General features: G+C 34.6%; 3 protein-coding genes and 1 pseudogene across 3 annotated transcripts; 3 read left to right on the top strand and 1 right to left on the bottom strand.

The window, feature by feature from the left end:
* Positions 1-55: 55 nt before the first annotated feature.
* On the top strand, positions 56-779 carry LOC143565228 (uncharacterized). The gene is made up of 3 exons (XM_077052261.1): positions 56-285; positions 368-481; positions 601-779. Exons 1-3 carry the CDS (start codon positions 103-105, stop codon positions 703-705), a joined length of 402 nt encoding a protein of 133 aa, XP_076908376.1. The 5' UTR covers positions 56-102; the 3' UTR covers positions 706-779.
* On the top strand, positions 774-4,614 carry LOC143565240 (uncharacterized). The gene is made up of 12 exons (XM_077052268.1): positions 774-783; positions 841-851; positions 939-1,118; positions 1,207-1,532; positions 1,829-2,185; positions 2,276-2,339; positions 2,425-2,571; positions 2,673-2,777; positions 2,862-2,972; positions 3,054-3,158; positions 3,248-3,317; positions 3,870-4,614. The coding sequence occupies exons 1-12, from the start codon at positions 774-776 to the stop codon at positions 4,553-4,555; spliced, it is 2,172 nt and encodes a 723-aa protein (XP_076908383.1). The 3' UTR covers positions 4,556-4,614.
* Positions 4,615-5,038: 424 nt separating this feature from the next.
* LOC143565227 (NAC domain-containing protein 68-like) lies at positions 5,039-6,221 on the bottom strand. The gene is made up of 3 exons (XM_077052260.1): positions 6,029-6,221; positions 5,538-5,794; positions 5,039-5,440 (listed from the first exon to the last, which is right to left on the bottom strand). Exons 1-3 carry the CDS (start codon positions 6,219-6,221, stop codon positions 5,039-5,041), a joined length of 852 nt encoding a protein of 283 aa, XP_076908375.1.
* A 4,681-nt stretch (positions 6,222-10,902) lies between these two features.
* On the top strand, positions 10,903-12,542 carry LOC143565226 (NAC domain-containing protein 67-like; annotated as a pseudogene).
* The last annotated feature ends 1,978 nt before the right edge of the window (positions 12,543-14,520 follow it).

Here is a 14,520-nt window from a genome sequence, read left to right as displayed (position 1 = left end):
ACAAATGGCAGGGAATTACTCATTTCAGTTCGTTTTGATGAACCTGGATGGCTGTGGTCTGGATGCTTCTTTCCAGAAAATTTAGGTGATACACAGTTAAAAATGCGGAATTATGTGTCCGGTGCAGTTACTATGGTACGCGTGGAGGCGCAAAATGCTGATGATGCAATTAGAGATGCAAAGGTTTTTGGGAATCCTCATGGCGATTCTGGGACAAACTTGATTCTTCTGTCTGATGATGATACTGGCTTTATGCCATACAGGATTGATAATTTCTCAAAGGAGGTTAGTGCTTAAAACATCTTGTGAAGTTATTATTTGCTTTGGAAAAAATAGTAATTTAATTCATGATTTTAGTTGGTTGCAGAGACTACGCATTTATCAACAAAAATGTGAAGCATTTGAGACTGTTGTTCATTCTTATACATCTTGCCCTTATGCATGGGACGAACCCTGTTACCCACATCGTCTAACTGTTGAGGTGTGCATTCTTTTTATTAATATTAACTTATAGTGATAATTTGTTTCTCATTAGTTTTCGTAGATTGTGATCAAGTACAAGGTTATTTCTGATTGTTTTTCTGTTTTTAATCTCCCAAGGTGTTTGCTGAGAGAGTAATAGGGTCTTACTCCCTTGATGATGCTATAGAGCACAAACCAGTGTGTTTACCTGCAACTTCTGAGGTACAATTGATATCATCATGAATTATTTTGTCTAATTCATAAATCTTAATCACTCTTGAGTAACCGGTTAAAAAGAAAAATTAGCTAATATGATTTTCGGTTGATTTAATTAACAGAAACCTGAAAGAAGATTGTTGATATCTGTCCATGCTGAAGGGGCGTTAAAGGTATATATTGTTTTAGCATTTCAGATGCAAATTATACATATCATAACATTACCCTTTTGTCTAATTGATATTTTTACAATCATACAGGTTCTCAGTGTCATTGATTCAAGTTATCATAGTTTTGACGATATAAAAAGCCCAAATTCTCCTCAGCTAAATGATAAAACAGAATTTGACCAAAGGCAGGAAAGTTCTGTTCTTTATAAAGAAAGATTATCAGTTGCAATTCCCTTTATTGGGATCTCTGTTATGAGTTCTCAACCGCAGGTACCATTACTTGAAAAGTTGCTACAAATGCAGGGGTAGTTTAGCCATTTTAGTATTTTACAATACTTATGAATTTCCCACTTTGTAGGAGTTGCTCTTTGCTTGTGCAAGGAACATGGTGATTGATTTAGTTCAGAGTTTGGAGCAGCAAAAGTTTACGTTGAAAATATTTGCTTTGCAAATTGATAACCAACTTCCAACAACACCTTATCCCGTTATATTATCTTTTGACCATGAATACAAGCAAATCGCAACTTCCCAGATTATTACTAAAGATGATAGCTTGAAGGTAAAAGGGGGACATATGAAACAGTTAAAATCTGACAGTTCATGTGAGCCTGTATTGTCATTGGCTGTTGCAAAATGGAGGAATAAAGATAGAGCGTTACTTTCATTCGAGCATATAATTTTAAGGTATGTGATAGTAACATGAGTTGAAATTGCTACTTGGGAGTAGTGAGTCGGGTTGACCTGAAATGTTTATCGTCCAAAAATTATAGTTCTATGTTATATGATCACAAAAGTAACATTATTTAACAGTGAACTAAATTATTTAAGAGGTTACAATGTTACATGCATTGTAATACAATTTGGGTGCCTTTTGACCTGTTTGACCCAGTAGTGATAAAATATAATCCGAATTGAGCCGTAAGTAGGTAGGTTGAGATTGCCACATGTACGAATGACTAATTTTTAATTTTCTGCTGTAGAATGACAGATTTTCATCTTGAGCTGGAGCAAGATGTCATCTTAGGTCTGTTTGACTTTTACAAGACAGTATCTTCAAGGTTCCATAGCAAAGCAATGCCACATAAGGATTCAATCATCCATCCTCTCTCCTCAAATTTCAGTGCAAATATTGCAAGGAAATTTTCTGACACCCATCTAAATCAAAAGTCAAATGGGGATCATTCTACATTTGTTGAAAGTCAAAGTCAGACCTCTCTTTTGCTTCCGTCAGTTGTGCCAATTGGAGCACCTTGGCAGAAAATCCATCACCTAGCACGAAAACAGAAGAAAATATATGTTGAAGTTCTTGAAGTAGCCCCCGTCACTATAACTCTAAGGTTATTCAATCATTATTTTTTTGCATCTTTATTTAATATTTTAGTTTAATACGAGATGTTCACTTGTGGGCACTATTTTTCTTTTTGCAGCTTTTCGAGCAGTCCATGGATGCTAAGAAATGGAATACTTACATCAGGAGAGTATCTTATCCATGTAAGGGTGACAATGGGGATAAATATTTAACTTTATTATTGTATCTAGTGTCTATTAAACTACTTATTTGGATATATGTCTATAGAGAGGTCTTATGGCTCTTGCTGACGTGGAGGGAGCACGGATTAATTTGAGGCGGCTGACCATTTCTCATCAATTGGCGAGCTTGGAGTCCATCCGAGAGATCTTAATCATTCATTACACACGACAACTTCTTCATGAGATGTACAAGGTTCAAATATAGATTACCTTTAGCTTGTGGTCTACTTATTTCACTCGAACATATGAATGTGTTTTACAATGTATCTAAACACGTGTTTATTATCATTTAAGGTTTTTGGTTCTGCTGGGGTTATAGGCAATCCCATGGGTTTTGCAAGGAGTGTGGGACTTGGAATCAAAGATTTCTTGTCGGTTCCAGCCAGAAGCTTTATGCAGGTAATATAATATTGTTTTTAAATGCACAGGTGGAAGTCGCCCTTTATAATATATATATATATATATTGTAAATTATTTTTCCAGAGTCCAGCTGGACTTATCACAGGGGTGGCTCAAGGAACTACTAGTCTTCTTAGTAATACAGTGTATGCCATTAGTGATGCCACTACTCAAGTCAGTAGAGCTGCACACAAGGTATAATTTTATTGCCGGTTTATAATTAAATAAACAGTTGTTTGTTTGTTTATCTGCATTGTTTAAACTTTATACCTGCAGGGTATCGTCGCCTTTACAATGGATGACCCTACCGCAAGCGAGATGGAAAGACAACAAAAGGGAGTGCCGTCTCATGGCAAAGGCGTGATAAATGAAATTTTGGAGGTTTAGTTTTTTTTTCGTTATCTGTGTCACGTTATTAACTGATTTTTAAGTCAGCTTAATTTACAAATATATATTTTTTTATATTTTAGGGGCTCACTGGTCTTCTCCAGTCACCAATAAAAGGAGCTGAGAAACATGGTCTTCCAGGAGTCGTCTCAGGTACTTAATGGAAATGTCCTGTGGTAAAAATGACGTTATATGTCTAAAATTTTATATATCAAGTAATTTGTTTGTTTTTGCAATTGCAAATATATATTATTTCAATAAAAAAAGGTACTTGGGTAGCTTCCGACTTGTTATCAGAAAATTGCATTATTGTAAAAGATAATTTTAATACATTAGTTCTTCAAAGGAATTTATAAAATTGATTAAAATAAATTGTGGTGTTGACCCACCCCATCTTGTTTTGAATAAACCCCGTTGTTCTTTATGGATATAATGGATTGTAATTTTCGTTGAACTTTTATTTTGTCTTGTTATTTGTTAACCGTGTCAGACAGGCCAGTAGGGTCATTTGTATTACCGAATATGTGATATCCAGTCGTGTTAAATGGGTCATGTCGTTCAACCTGTTTATTAAACATGCATGTGCTCATGTTAAATAAATGACATGTATAGTTAAACGGGTCATGTTCGTGTTTGGTACCCTGTTAGTCGTGTCATTCCATGTCGTGTCTGATTTGTAAAATTTACATCTTTACCCTTTCACAGGTTTTGCCTTTGGAGTAACCGGGCTTGTGGCAAGACCCGCAGCAAGCATCCTTGAAGTCACAGAAAAAACAGCCCGTAGCATAAGAAACCGAAGCAAACTCTACCACATGGGGTCCCACCAGCTGCGGGTCCGTCTCCCAAGACCTTTAAGACAAGACTACCCTTTGAAACCCTACTTATGGGAAGAAGCAGTTGGCGTATCGGTCCTATCCAACTCGGATGACAACTTGATGTTAAAAGATGAAACATTAATCCTATCAAAACCACTCAAACAAGGGGGCAAATTTGTCATTATCACAGAACGTCTTATACTAATAGTTAGCTGTTTGAGCCTGGCTAATCTAGGGAAACCCGAGTTTCGTGGGGTCCCGGCTGACCCGGATTGGAACATTGAAGCTGAAATTACTTTGGATAGTGTGATTCATGTAGATAGTGATGAGGAGCTTGTGCATATAGTTGGAAGCAGTTCGGATGTCGTTTTAAAGAACCCGAACCCGCAAAGACGGGCTGGCAGGAAAAGATGGAATAACCAACCTACGCGGGTCCCGCTTTTCCAAACGGACTTGGAGTGTTCGTGTAAAGAAGACGCGGACGAGCTGTTGAAGGTGATTTTGGTGATGATTGAGAAAGGGAAGGAGCGAGGGTGGGGCGGGGTGCATCGGTTGCATCAGAGTGATATTCGGTAAAGCGGGTGGTGTACATTCTTTATATTTAGTTTTGTACATTGGTGTAGATATATGCCATTAGGAAGGGTTGCATTATATCTCCGTTATCGATCTAAAGCTTTAAGTTTTGTAAACAGTAAAAAAGAACATTACGATATAGGATAGAGATCTCGAGCCCGAGCCCGAGCCCGAAGTAGTGAAAAGTTTTGGTTTGATTGTTCACCTGTTTTATTATGTTTGGTGTCAATTAGACATCGTGTTTTTGCTACATTTAAGTAGAGAGTTTTAAAACTCGCATAACACTTGTCGTCTTAGATGTGATTTAAGAGACGATTTTCATGTCATATGTTTTGATACCCTTTCGCCGTATGTGATCAACTTCTATGCATTACATACACATGTTCATACGGTTTTAGTTATACTTGGTTCCAGGTTGAACACACTCCCAAAGGATTCGGGTGCTAATGATATTTGCTTCGGATATCTAACACTTGATTACTACTACTAATAATGTTGATGTGAGTTATAAATCACTGGCATTTCATAAAGGTCATAAGTTGGAGGCATTGCTTCTAAGCAATGGTGCAAATCTTCAAGGCTCAAACCATCTAGCCAATCATTCCCATCATCAACATCCTCGGTTAATCCGATGTCGTTTAGCTCACTAGTATCCTTGATTGTGATCAAAGATTCAGGCGGCAAGTCGTTTGAATATATGACATCGCCTTCGAAGCCACCACCAAACTCATCGCTCGAAGATCCCGCATCACCCTTACTAAAGTTGTTCTCTTTCTGTAAGGGTGATGCGGGATTAAGACGATGAATGTTGTTATCTTCGGGTACGATTATTATCTCCTTAGGGTTATTCTTCTTGTTGTAAAGACGACATAAAACCCAATCATCCGACTGCAAGTATCATCAACACATAATCATGTCAACTTTAATTTTTTTTATTAAAAAAAAGTTAAAAGATTATCAAATAATATTAAAATTATAAACTCACCTTAGAAGCTGCAAGTCTATGTTCATGCATGATCCAATTTGTCTTGATCCCTTTAAGCCCTCTTCCCGCGTAAAAAACCAAGGATTTCTTGATCCCGATTATTGCATTCGTGTCGGTTTTCGACTTAATGGGTTTATCCGCTCCGGTTGCTTTCCAGTACCCGTTTCCCGTGACCCGGTTTGGTCTTGACCCATTCGGGTATTTCCTGTCTCTCGGTGTGAAAAAGTACCATTCCTTTGTTCCAAACAAAGCCATTTCTGAAGTAAAAAAATTAAGTAAAATAATTAGTCGAACGAAACTGAATTAACCGGAAACCAAACCGAAACCGAATCAAATTCTAACGTAACCGAAACTAAACCATGATCAAGAAAAAATGTAACCAGTTCGTTTTTCAGTTTTACAAAATGCTGAATTCGGTTGACCGAATAAACCGTTTAAATCGATTAAGAGATTCGGTTACTTGCTTAATTAATTTGAACATAAGAACATACCTGGAAGCTCCCATGGTTCATGTTTGTAGATATCAACATCGGTGATGATATGAGCGGACTCCGACGTCGATTTGGATTTGCGACATAGGTAGTGAACGATAAGCTCCTCGTCGGTCGGGTGAAACCGAAACCCGGGAGGCAAGTTTAACTCGGATTCAGCGTCTCTAGTTCTTTTCGTTAACGGCGATCTCATCTTCCAGCGGTATAAAGACGTTTTACTTCTATGTGATGAGGGTTCAAATCCCGTGAATAAAATAATTGTGCAATTTAAACTGTTAAAAAAAAAAGAAAAAAAAAATTAATCCAGAATTTGTGTTGAATTGAATAATAATATGATAATATTCTTTCTGATTGGAAGTGGAAACTGAAATTTGATGAACTCCATTGCAAGCTTTTATACTTGTCTGAATGTGGGGTCCATTTACCGACATATGGGGTCCACAAAACAAGAGGTTCTCTTAAAGATTTGAATCACGTGTGTGTTTGTTTTCCGACATACGGATATGGATGAAATATGTGGGCTCTCAAAACACATATGTTCTTTGTCGGATAACTGTAGTTAGGTATCGGATAAATATGTAGGTTTCGGCTATACATGTTGGTTTGTTTAACACAAAACCCTTTGGGTATTTATTGGGTCTTGAGTAATTAATTAAAAATAATAATTGGGTAATATATTAAATTAATTAAAGAAAGAGAAAATTATATCGGGTTATTTAGGCATATAATCGGGTAAATGAGACTATATTATCGGGTTGTTAATCAAGCATATTATAAATCTCATACATCTCTTGAAACTGTCAAATATTCAAAATTACTACCAAAACGGTCACATACCCTAAAAAGACAGATGTATTCATCCTAAATGTTTCAAGTTTCATTAGCATCCTTATGTTTATAAAAACTAAAAAGTATTATAATTTAAGTGGAAAATAAAATACAATCATCATGACGAAAAGAAGTTAATGGGATTACAATTTTAATATTGTGTCTTATAGTGATCAGTGACATATACAATTTAATAATAAAGCTAATAAGCTATTTGAAATGAAAGTTTATATACATTTCGCATTTGTCAAATATATAAAAACTAGTTTTTACCCGGCGTGCTCCGCCGAGACAGTTATGATATATTTATATACATGTCCAGTCCCGTCGCGTTCTGACTGTGTATTAATGCGGATTTGGTTGGTATGGGTCAAGTTCGTTAAGATACCGAAACTAAATTAAGAAAATAATATGTACGTCAACACATAAACAGTAGTGACGCTCATATAACTAAAAATTAACATATTAAAAGGTTTGGTCGGCATCAATTACGTTCATATTGGTACCGGATTAAAAATAAAAAATAAACTCGTTAAATTAACATATAAAAAAATTAAAATATTTATAACGATGTTTATTCAGTCAATAAAACCCGGACGTTGGTAAAACCCAAGCATTATAATTTTGAGTCTATGCGAATTCAGCCAGTATCAGTTACGTTTGTTACAATATAAACAACGTTGGTAAACCAAATCGGTTAAACCCAAAAAAAAATCATCAAATTAGCATATAAAAAATATTTAAAATTACTTGTTTCGGTCGGTAAAATTAAGCAAGCAAACACGTGTAAAGTGTAAACATATACATACATGAATATTGTGATATTATTATAAAAGTACATGGTTGTCAAAAATTTACTTAGCCACATACACAACTGTGTCATTTTCATAATTAGCCTCTCTAGATTATAATATATTTATAAGGTTCACATTAAAAAGTAATGAGGGGTCTATTGTGGGAACTTGTCACCATAAATAGGTGTGGGACCATTCATTGAATTTGTGGGCCCACTTTTGTCCACAAAATTACCTTTTGGGCTTCTTGTAAAGGTTCTTGGACCCTTGGTGAGGGTCAAACACAAATTTGCAATGAGTCTTTCACTCTTAACTCTAAAGTTGTTCTTTTTAAATCTAATAATAAAAATATTATTCCCAAAAGAAATAATTAATAATTAATTATACTCTCTAATGAATATTATTAATAAGAGTAATTATTATCGGAACTATCAACTATGAACCAACTGGCTGATAATTGCTCATACTGACAATAATGAATAATGATACTCTAAAGTCTTAACTATCACTTCCATTGTTAAGCGTAATCACACAAGAAAAAGAACTATGATTTGCTCTTAATGAACACCTAACGGATTCTTATCTCAATCAAAATGTTGCAAATTGTTTTAGAACGACATAACTTAAAGTTAGAGTCATTGGAGTTACTTCTATGCTAGAGGAATCACCCTTGCTGACAAACAAGTTACAAGTGTTGTTGGTTATGTCGCATCTCGCAAGTATATATTATCATGGCTAATAGATTGTAGTTTAGATTATTAAATTAAAGTATTCTAATTATAAATTTATAACAATTTTATTTAAACCAAAGTAAAAGCATTTGCAATTTGCAAATTTATAAAAGCATTATTTTTTTTAAAAAAATGTTATATTATAATATTAAGATACCTTGGTATCTTGATTTTGAATTAAAAAATATCCAAGTTTGACTGGATGTAAATAAGTTCATTTAAAGAATTTAAATACGCCACTGCTGACGTTTTTGGTAATGGGCCAAAGGCATAAGGTGCTAAAGATGATGACATAACCAGTTACGTCACTAAACATAGTCACTACAAACGTTTTCTGGTCTTGTCAAAGTTGGTTTCACACGAGTGATGGATAATGCGTTGTGTTATCTCTTAGATTTCGAGCGGTTAAAATCGTTTGCATTGTTTAATGTTTAATGAACTTGTTTAGATTTTTTAGGCTTTTATTAGGTTTTTATTGGTAATTAGCTTACTAATTTTAACTTTTTAAACAAGAGTAAAGTGTGGTTTTTGTCTATGTGGTTTGTCCAAATATGCGGTTTTAATCAAATTGTTTCAAATTTATGATTTTCGTCCATGTGGTTTCATTTCATTTGCAATTAAACCCGATCTCAGTAACCCTGTTAAGTCTGGCCGTTCACGTTAGGGGCAATTTTGTCCTTTTTTCCCCAAATAAACCTCAGCTCTAATTCACAAGCCCCCTCACATGAGAGGCTGGAGTGTATTTGGGAAAAAAATGACAAAAATGCCCCTCACGTGAACGGCCAGACTTAACGGGGTTAGTGGGATCGGGTTTAGTTGCAAGTGAAATGAAACCACATTGACGAAAATCGCAAATTTGAAACTATTAGACTAAAACCGCATTTTTGGACAAACCACAGGAACAAAAACCGCAGTTCACTCTTTTAAACAACAAAATTTTAGGCCCTTATCGAGACTATGCCATAGACGTCGGCCGAACCCTTTCGCAGCCGATCGACTTAACAGCTTATAGCAAATTCTGTATAAATTTAAGTTAATTCTTACATTACTTTTTTAATATTTAATACCAGTTAATTTCTTTTCACACATATAAACTATTTTTTAGTATCTTAAAAGATATAGATAAAGTTGATGCAACAATGGATTCCTAAAAGTGAAAAAAATAGATACAATGAATGAAGGCAAGTGGACCAAATTTTTGAACTTTACTAGTATACTGCTTGTTTAGTTTGAACTTTGAATATTGTCAAAATAGGCCAAAAATGCTTTAAGCAGGACTGTAGAGTATGGACCCCTAAATATTTTTATAGCCCTACATTACTTGCATCTCACGCATTATATATTATTAATCAAAATACTTTAATGGGTTAACTGAATATGTGTAAGTATGTTTCAAAAGCATACTTTCAATTGGTAGGGCTTGTATAAAGATTTAATCAAAAATAGTTAGATTGGTTTTAAATAATTCTAAGAGAAAATTTTTGTTTCCGTTCATGTGGTTTTAGAGCGGACATAATGAGTCCCTGAAATTTTTTTGAAATGGTTGAGTCCCCGTGGTTTCAGAAACGAACAATTTGAGTCTCTGTGGTTTCAGAAACGAACAATTGAGTCCCTGTGGTTTCAGTAAAATGAAAGTTTACCCTGAAAGTTAAGTAAATGCATGGACTCAAATGGTTTATTTTTGAAACCAGAGGGACTCAACCAGTTCAAAAAAATTTTCAAGGACTTATTGTGTCTCCGCCCTAAAACCACAGGAACGTAAATAGTAATTTTCTCTAATTCTAATTATATTCTATTGGTAAATAATTGTCTCAATTTAATACTTGTCTGGTCTGGTGGTGTTCCAAACTAAAGGTGTATTTGTTTTCAACGATCCATGACTAACGGATGGTTAACTTCGTTAGCCAAATGCTTACGTGGCATGCGTTTCTTTAAATTATTTATAAAATATGTTATGTAATAATATTATAATAATATATTAAAAAACAATTTAACCCAACCCATCCTTCCGTCACCCCTTCTGTCATCACAATTTCATCTCCGGTAGTCCACGAGCCACCACCACCGTTTTTTTTGTTTTATTATTTGGGCTTGAAAAATTTGGTCTAAAAACAAAATGCTGGCCAAATATATTGAACCTTGACTTAAATCTTTTGCTAGTTAATAACTAATTGGTACTTATACATTTAGGCTACAAAATTTAGGTTAACCAATATACTAAACTATTATAAATCACTTAAAATTTAACATTAAAAATAAAAATATAAAAGTTCAGTTCGGTTCTTGTTTCAATTTATTTTTTTTCTAATTTCAGATCAATTTTTCCGGTATAGCAAGAATAAATTATTACTAAATATTAAAAACCCAAATAAATAATGTTGAACCTTCTTCATATTTGGACCAGCACATGAAGCAGTGGCATGGTGGGACCCACACTTTCCAACCATTCGTATAAATAAATACTCAAATTCCAACTTCAATTCACACAATAATATTATCATTCAATAAATAAATATATAACATGAGATCACCATCAAAATCTGTTACTAAAAAAACTGTTAGAGATGCTGAATCTGACTTGAACTTGCCTCCCGGGTTCCGCTTTCACCCGACCTGACCGAAGAAGAGCTCATCGTTCATTACCTCTCGAGGAAATCTCAAGGATCCTCGGTGGCCCCACCCCGCCACCTATTATTGCTGATGTGGATCTCTACAAACACGACCCGTGGGAGCATGTTGGCCTTTTATTATTCACTACTCTTTAATGAACTACGATTAAAAATTAAAACTAATTATTAGAAAAATGAAAAATTGTTCGGCTAACCGAATTGGTTTACGGGTTTTTATTATTGTCGGTTTGGTTTTCGGTTATGTGGTATTTTACGGTAGCAACCCGAACTGAAACCGAATAATAATTTGCTTCGGTTTAAACTGTTTATTCGGTTAACCAAATTCAACATTTTATTTTTTTTGTAAAACTGACAACCGAATTGGTTACGGTTTTCTTTGGTCAGTTTGGTTTTCGGTTACGTTGAATCGGCGTCAGTTCGGTTTAAACGGTTTTATCAGTTAATCGAATTCAGCATTTTTTTAAACTGAAATAGTTATCGTTTTCCTAAGTGTCGGTTGGATTTTCGGTTACGTTGTTTTTAGTGGCTGCAAGTTGCACACCCGAACCGAACCAAAACCAAAAATATTACGGTTTTCCTCGTTTTCGGTTACGCCAGTTTAACGGTCCCAACCCAAACCAAAAACCGAATAAGAATTTTATTTCGGTTCAGTTTTATCGGTTTCAACCGACTAATTTTTTCCCCTAATTTTTTTCTTCAGAAATGGCTTTGTTTGGAACAAAAGAATGGTACTTTTTCACACCAAGAGACAGGAAATACCCGAACGGGTCAAGACCAAACCGGGTCACAGGACACGGGTACTGGAAAGCAACCGGAGCGGATAAACCCATCAAGTCAAAAATCGACACGAATGCAACGATCGGGATCAAGAAAGCGTTGGTTTTTTACGCGGGTAAGGGGCTTAAAGGAATTAAGACCAATTGGATCATGCATGAATATAGACTCGTTGACGCTAAGGTGAGTTTAACATTTTTAATAATTTTAATGTTATTTGAAAATTATTTAATATTTTTAAAAATGAAAACGAAAACTTTTTTTTGAACGACAAGCTACACTGCTTTTAAACTGAATTTTACAATTTTAATACTTGCAGTTGGATGACTGGGTTTTATGTCGTCTTTACAACAAGAAGAATAATCCCAATGAGGCGATGATCATACCCGAAGATAAAAACATCCATCGCCTTCATCCTACATCACCGTTACATAAAGATAATAGTTCTAGTAACAACAGTGACAGTTTCGATTCGTTTGAACATTCGGATGTCGAGTTTGGTGGTGACGTCATGTTTTCGGGTGACTTGCGGGGTGAATTTTCGACCAGACTCCAAGACGCGACTAGCGAGCGAAACAATGTAGGATTAATGATGCAACAAGGGGATGTTGATGATGGGAATGAGTGGTTGGGTAGTTTGAGTTTGGAAGATTTGCACCATTGTTTGGAACAAATGCCTCCTGATAATAATAATAATAATAATAACTTCTATAATATGCCAGTGATTTATAGCTCAAATCAACAATATTTTTTCTAGTTAGGATTATATATATATATATATATATATATATATATATATATATATATATATATATATTAATTTTAGGAATTATGAGTTTTGGGGTACAAATGTAAAATAGATTCATGTAGTTGGAATGCAAGATTTCATTCATGTAAATACCATTGAGTTTTGAAGATGTTATTTTATATTTTTTCTTAACATGTAAAGGAAGTCAATTATTAAATGTAAGAAGCTCCTTTTATAGATAGACACTGGTTTGGTGGTTTATTTCAATTTGAAATTCTAAAAATATTAATTGAAATATTTAATCTAGATTTATGTTAATTTGAGTGCTTTGAAAGTTAGAATGGTGTAGACTCTAATTGAGAGGACGATTAAAATAAAAAGCGACCTTAACCTCGTTTAGTTATTAAGGCTAATTGTGTAGGTTCATTGAGCGTCGTTATATTTTTTAGTGTTAACTTTCATGGACTTCTATGTATTGGTTTAACACTACACTACTAAGCTTAGGCAACTGAAGGCTTTTCTGAAAAGCTATATAATTAAATAAAAGTACTTTCCAATAAATTAGTAATTAATAAACAAGCCAAGTTCGAGCTTAAAAATAATTCACGAGCCGGCCTCAAGCTTAAAAAAAATGCTCAAAATAAACCGAACTCAAGCTCTTATAAGTCAAAACAAATGAAGCTCGAGCCTAATCGATTTTGAGCTCAGCTCAATAATTCCATAATACAATACAAAAAATGCCAAGGCTCGAAACCGTTTGCACTGACGATGACGTAAGGGGTTACGTCATCATTGTGGCACAGAAAACGTCAGCAGTGGCGTATATTATTTAATTATTAAATAACTGGTCAAAGTTTTATAATTGAGGTCAAAGTCAAGACACAAAGGAATCTTAATCGTTTGATACAGTTTATTTATGGGATAGGATAACTACCAGCCACCAAAAATATTCATTGACCCATCCCGAACATGTTTATGGGAAAAGTCGTCGGCCCGGTAACTTTCTAATCATTGCTTGACGAGAACCTTAATCAACCCAGATCAGCCGTGTGCTATAATATTGTTGGGTTGCTAGTTATTTTTGCTTCTGGTGAGACCTTTTCAATAAGGGATGTGATCATCATACGTTATCCATAGGCTGACTGGACATGCCTATATGGGCCGTATAGGCTACGCATGATTGACAAGTGTACGGAAGGGACAAAAAAAAAAGTTTTTTGCAGCTTATACGAGCGTATAGACCTATACGAGCCGTATAGACATTTAATTGCTCTTATAGCACATGATACACCATAAAACCTCTATAGGAGCCGTATAGGGTACCACCGTATAGAAAACTTAATTTTATGTATGTGGACCAGATGTTTATCAGTATGTTGTTTTGGCCAAATTTTTATTGTTTGCAAAATGATTGACGAGCCATATAGACAAAAAATGATGTATGAGGATTCTAAAATAGTGTTCGAGAATCCTAAACCTTAAATAAACCCGGACAGTCATCTTGTAGAAAAAAATGGCCCCACAAGTTCAAAAGAAGGGTCCACACAACTCCTCTTTGGAGTGACAAAGTTCCCACAATAGACCCCTCATTGCCTTTTATTAGAATTATAAGTGAATTTTGTAAACATATAACATATACTGCTGTATACATGTAGCACTAATATTATATATGTGTAGTATGATAACCTGTATAAATATATCTTATTGAAGTAACTATAAATATATGTAAATAAAAAAATAAAATAATTACTAAATAATATATCGGCCGAGCTTGAGCCAAGAAAAGCGCGGGCTCTACTCGACTTGTTTACACGTATTAGAAAATTAAATTGAAATAAACTATTCTCTTTGTATCGAAGGAGATTGTTACATGTTAAGATAAAAGAACAAATTCAAAACTTCAATGGTATTTACATGAATGAAATCTAGCATTTTAACTACATGAATCTATTTTACATTTGTACCCCAAAACTCAAAATTCTTAAAA

Source organism: Bidens hawaiensis, unplaced genomic scaffold (assembly GCF_021521415.1).
Source record: "Bidens hawaiensis isolate Kalapana, Puna unplaced genomic scaffold, B.hawaiensis_p1.1 tig00022310_1, whole genome shotgun sequence".
In the NCBI taxonomy this organism is placed as follows: domain Eukaryota; kingdom Viridiplantae; phylum Streptophyta; class Magnoliopsida; order Asterales; family Asteraceae; genus Bidens; species Bidens hawaiensis.
The sequence above is the reverse complement of the archived record's forward strand: the minus strand, read 5'-3'. Positions and strand labels throughout refer to the sequence as shown.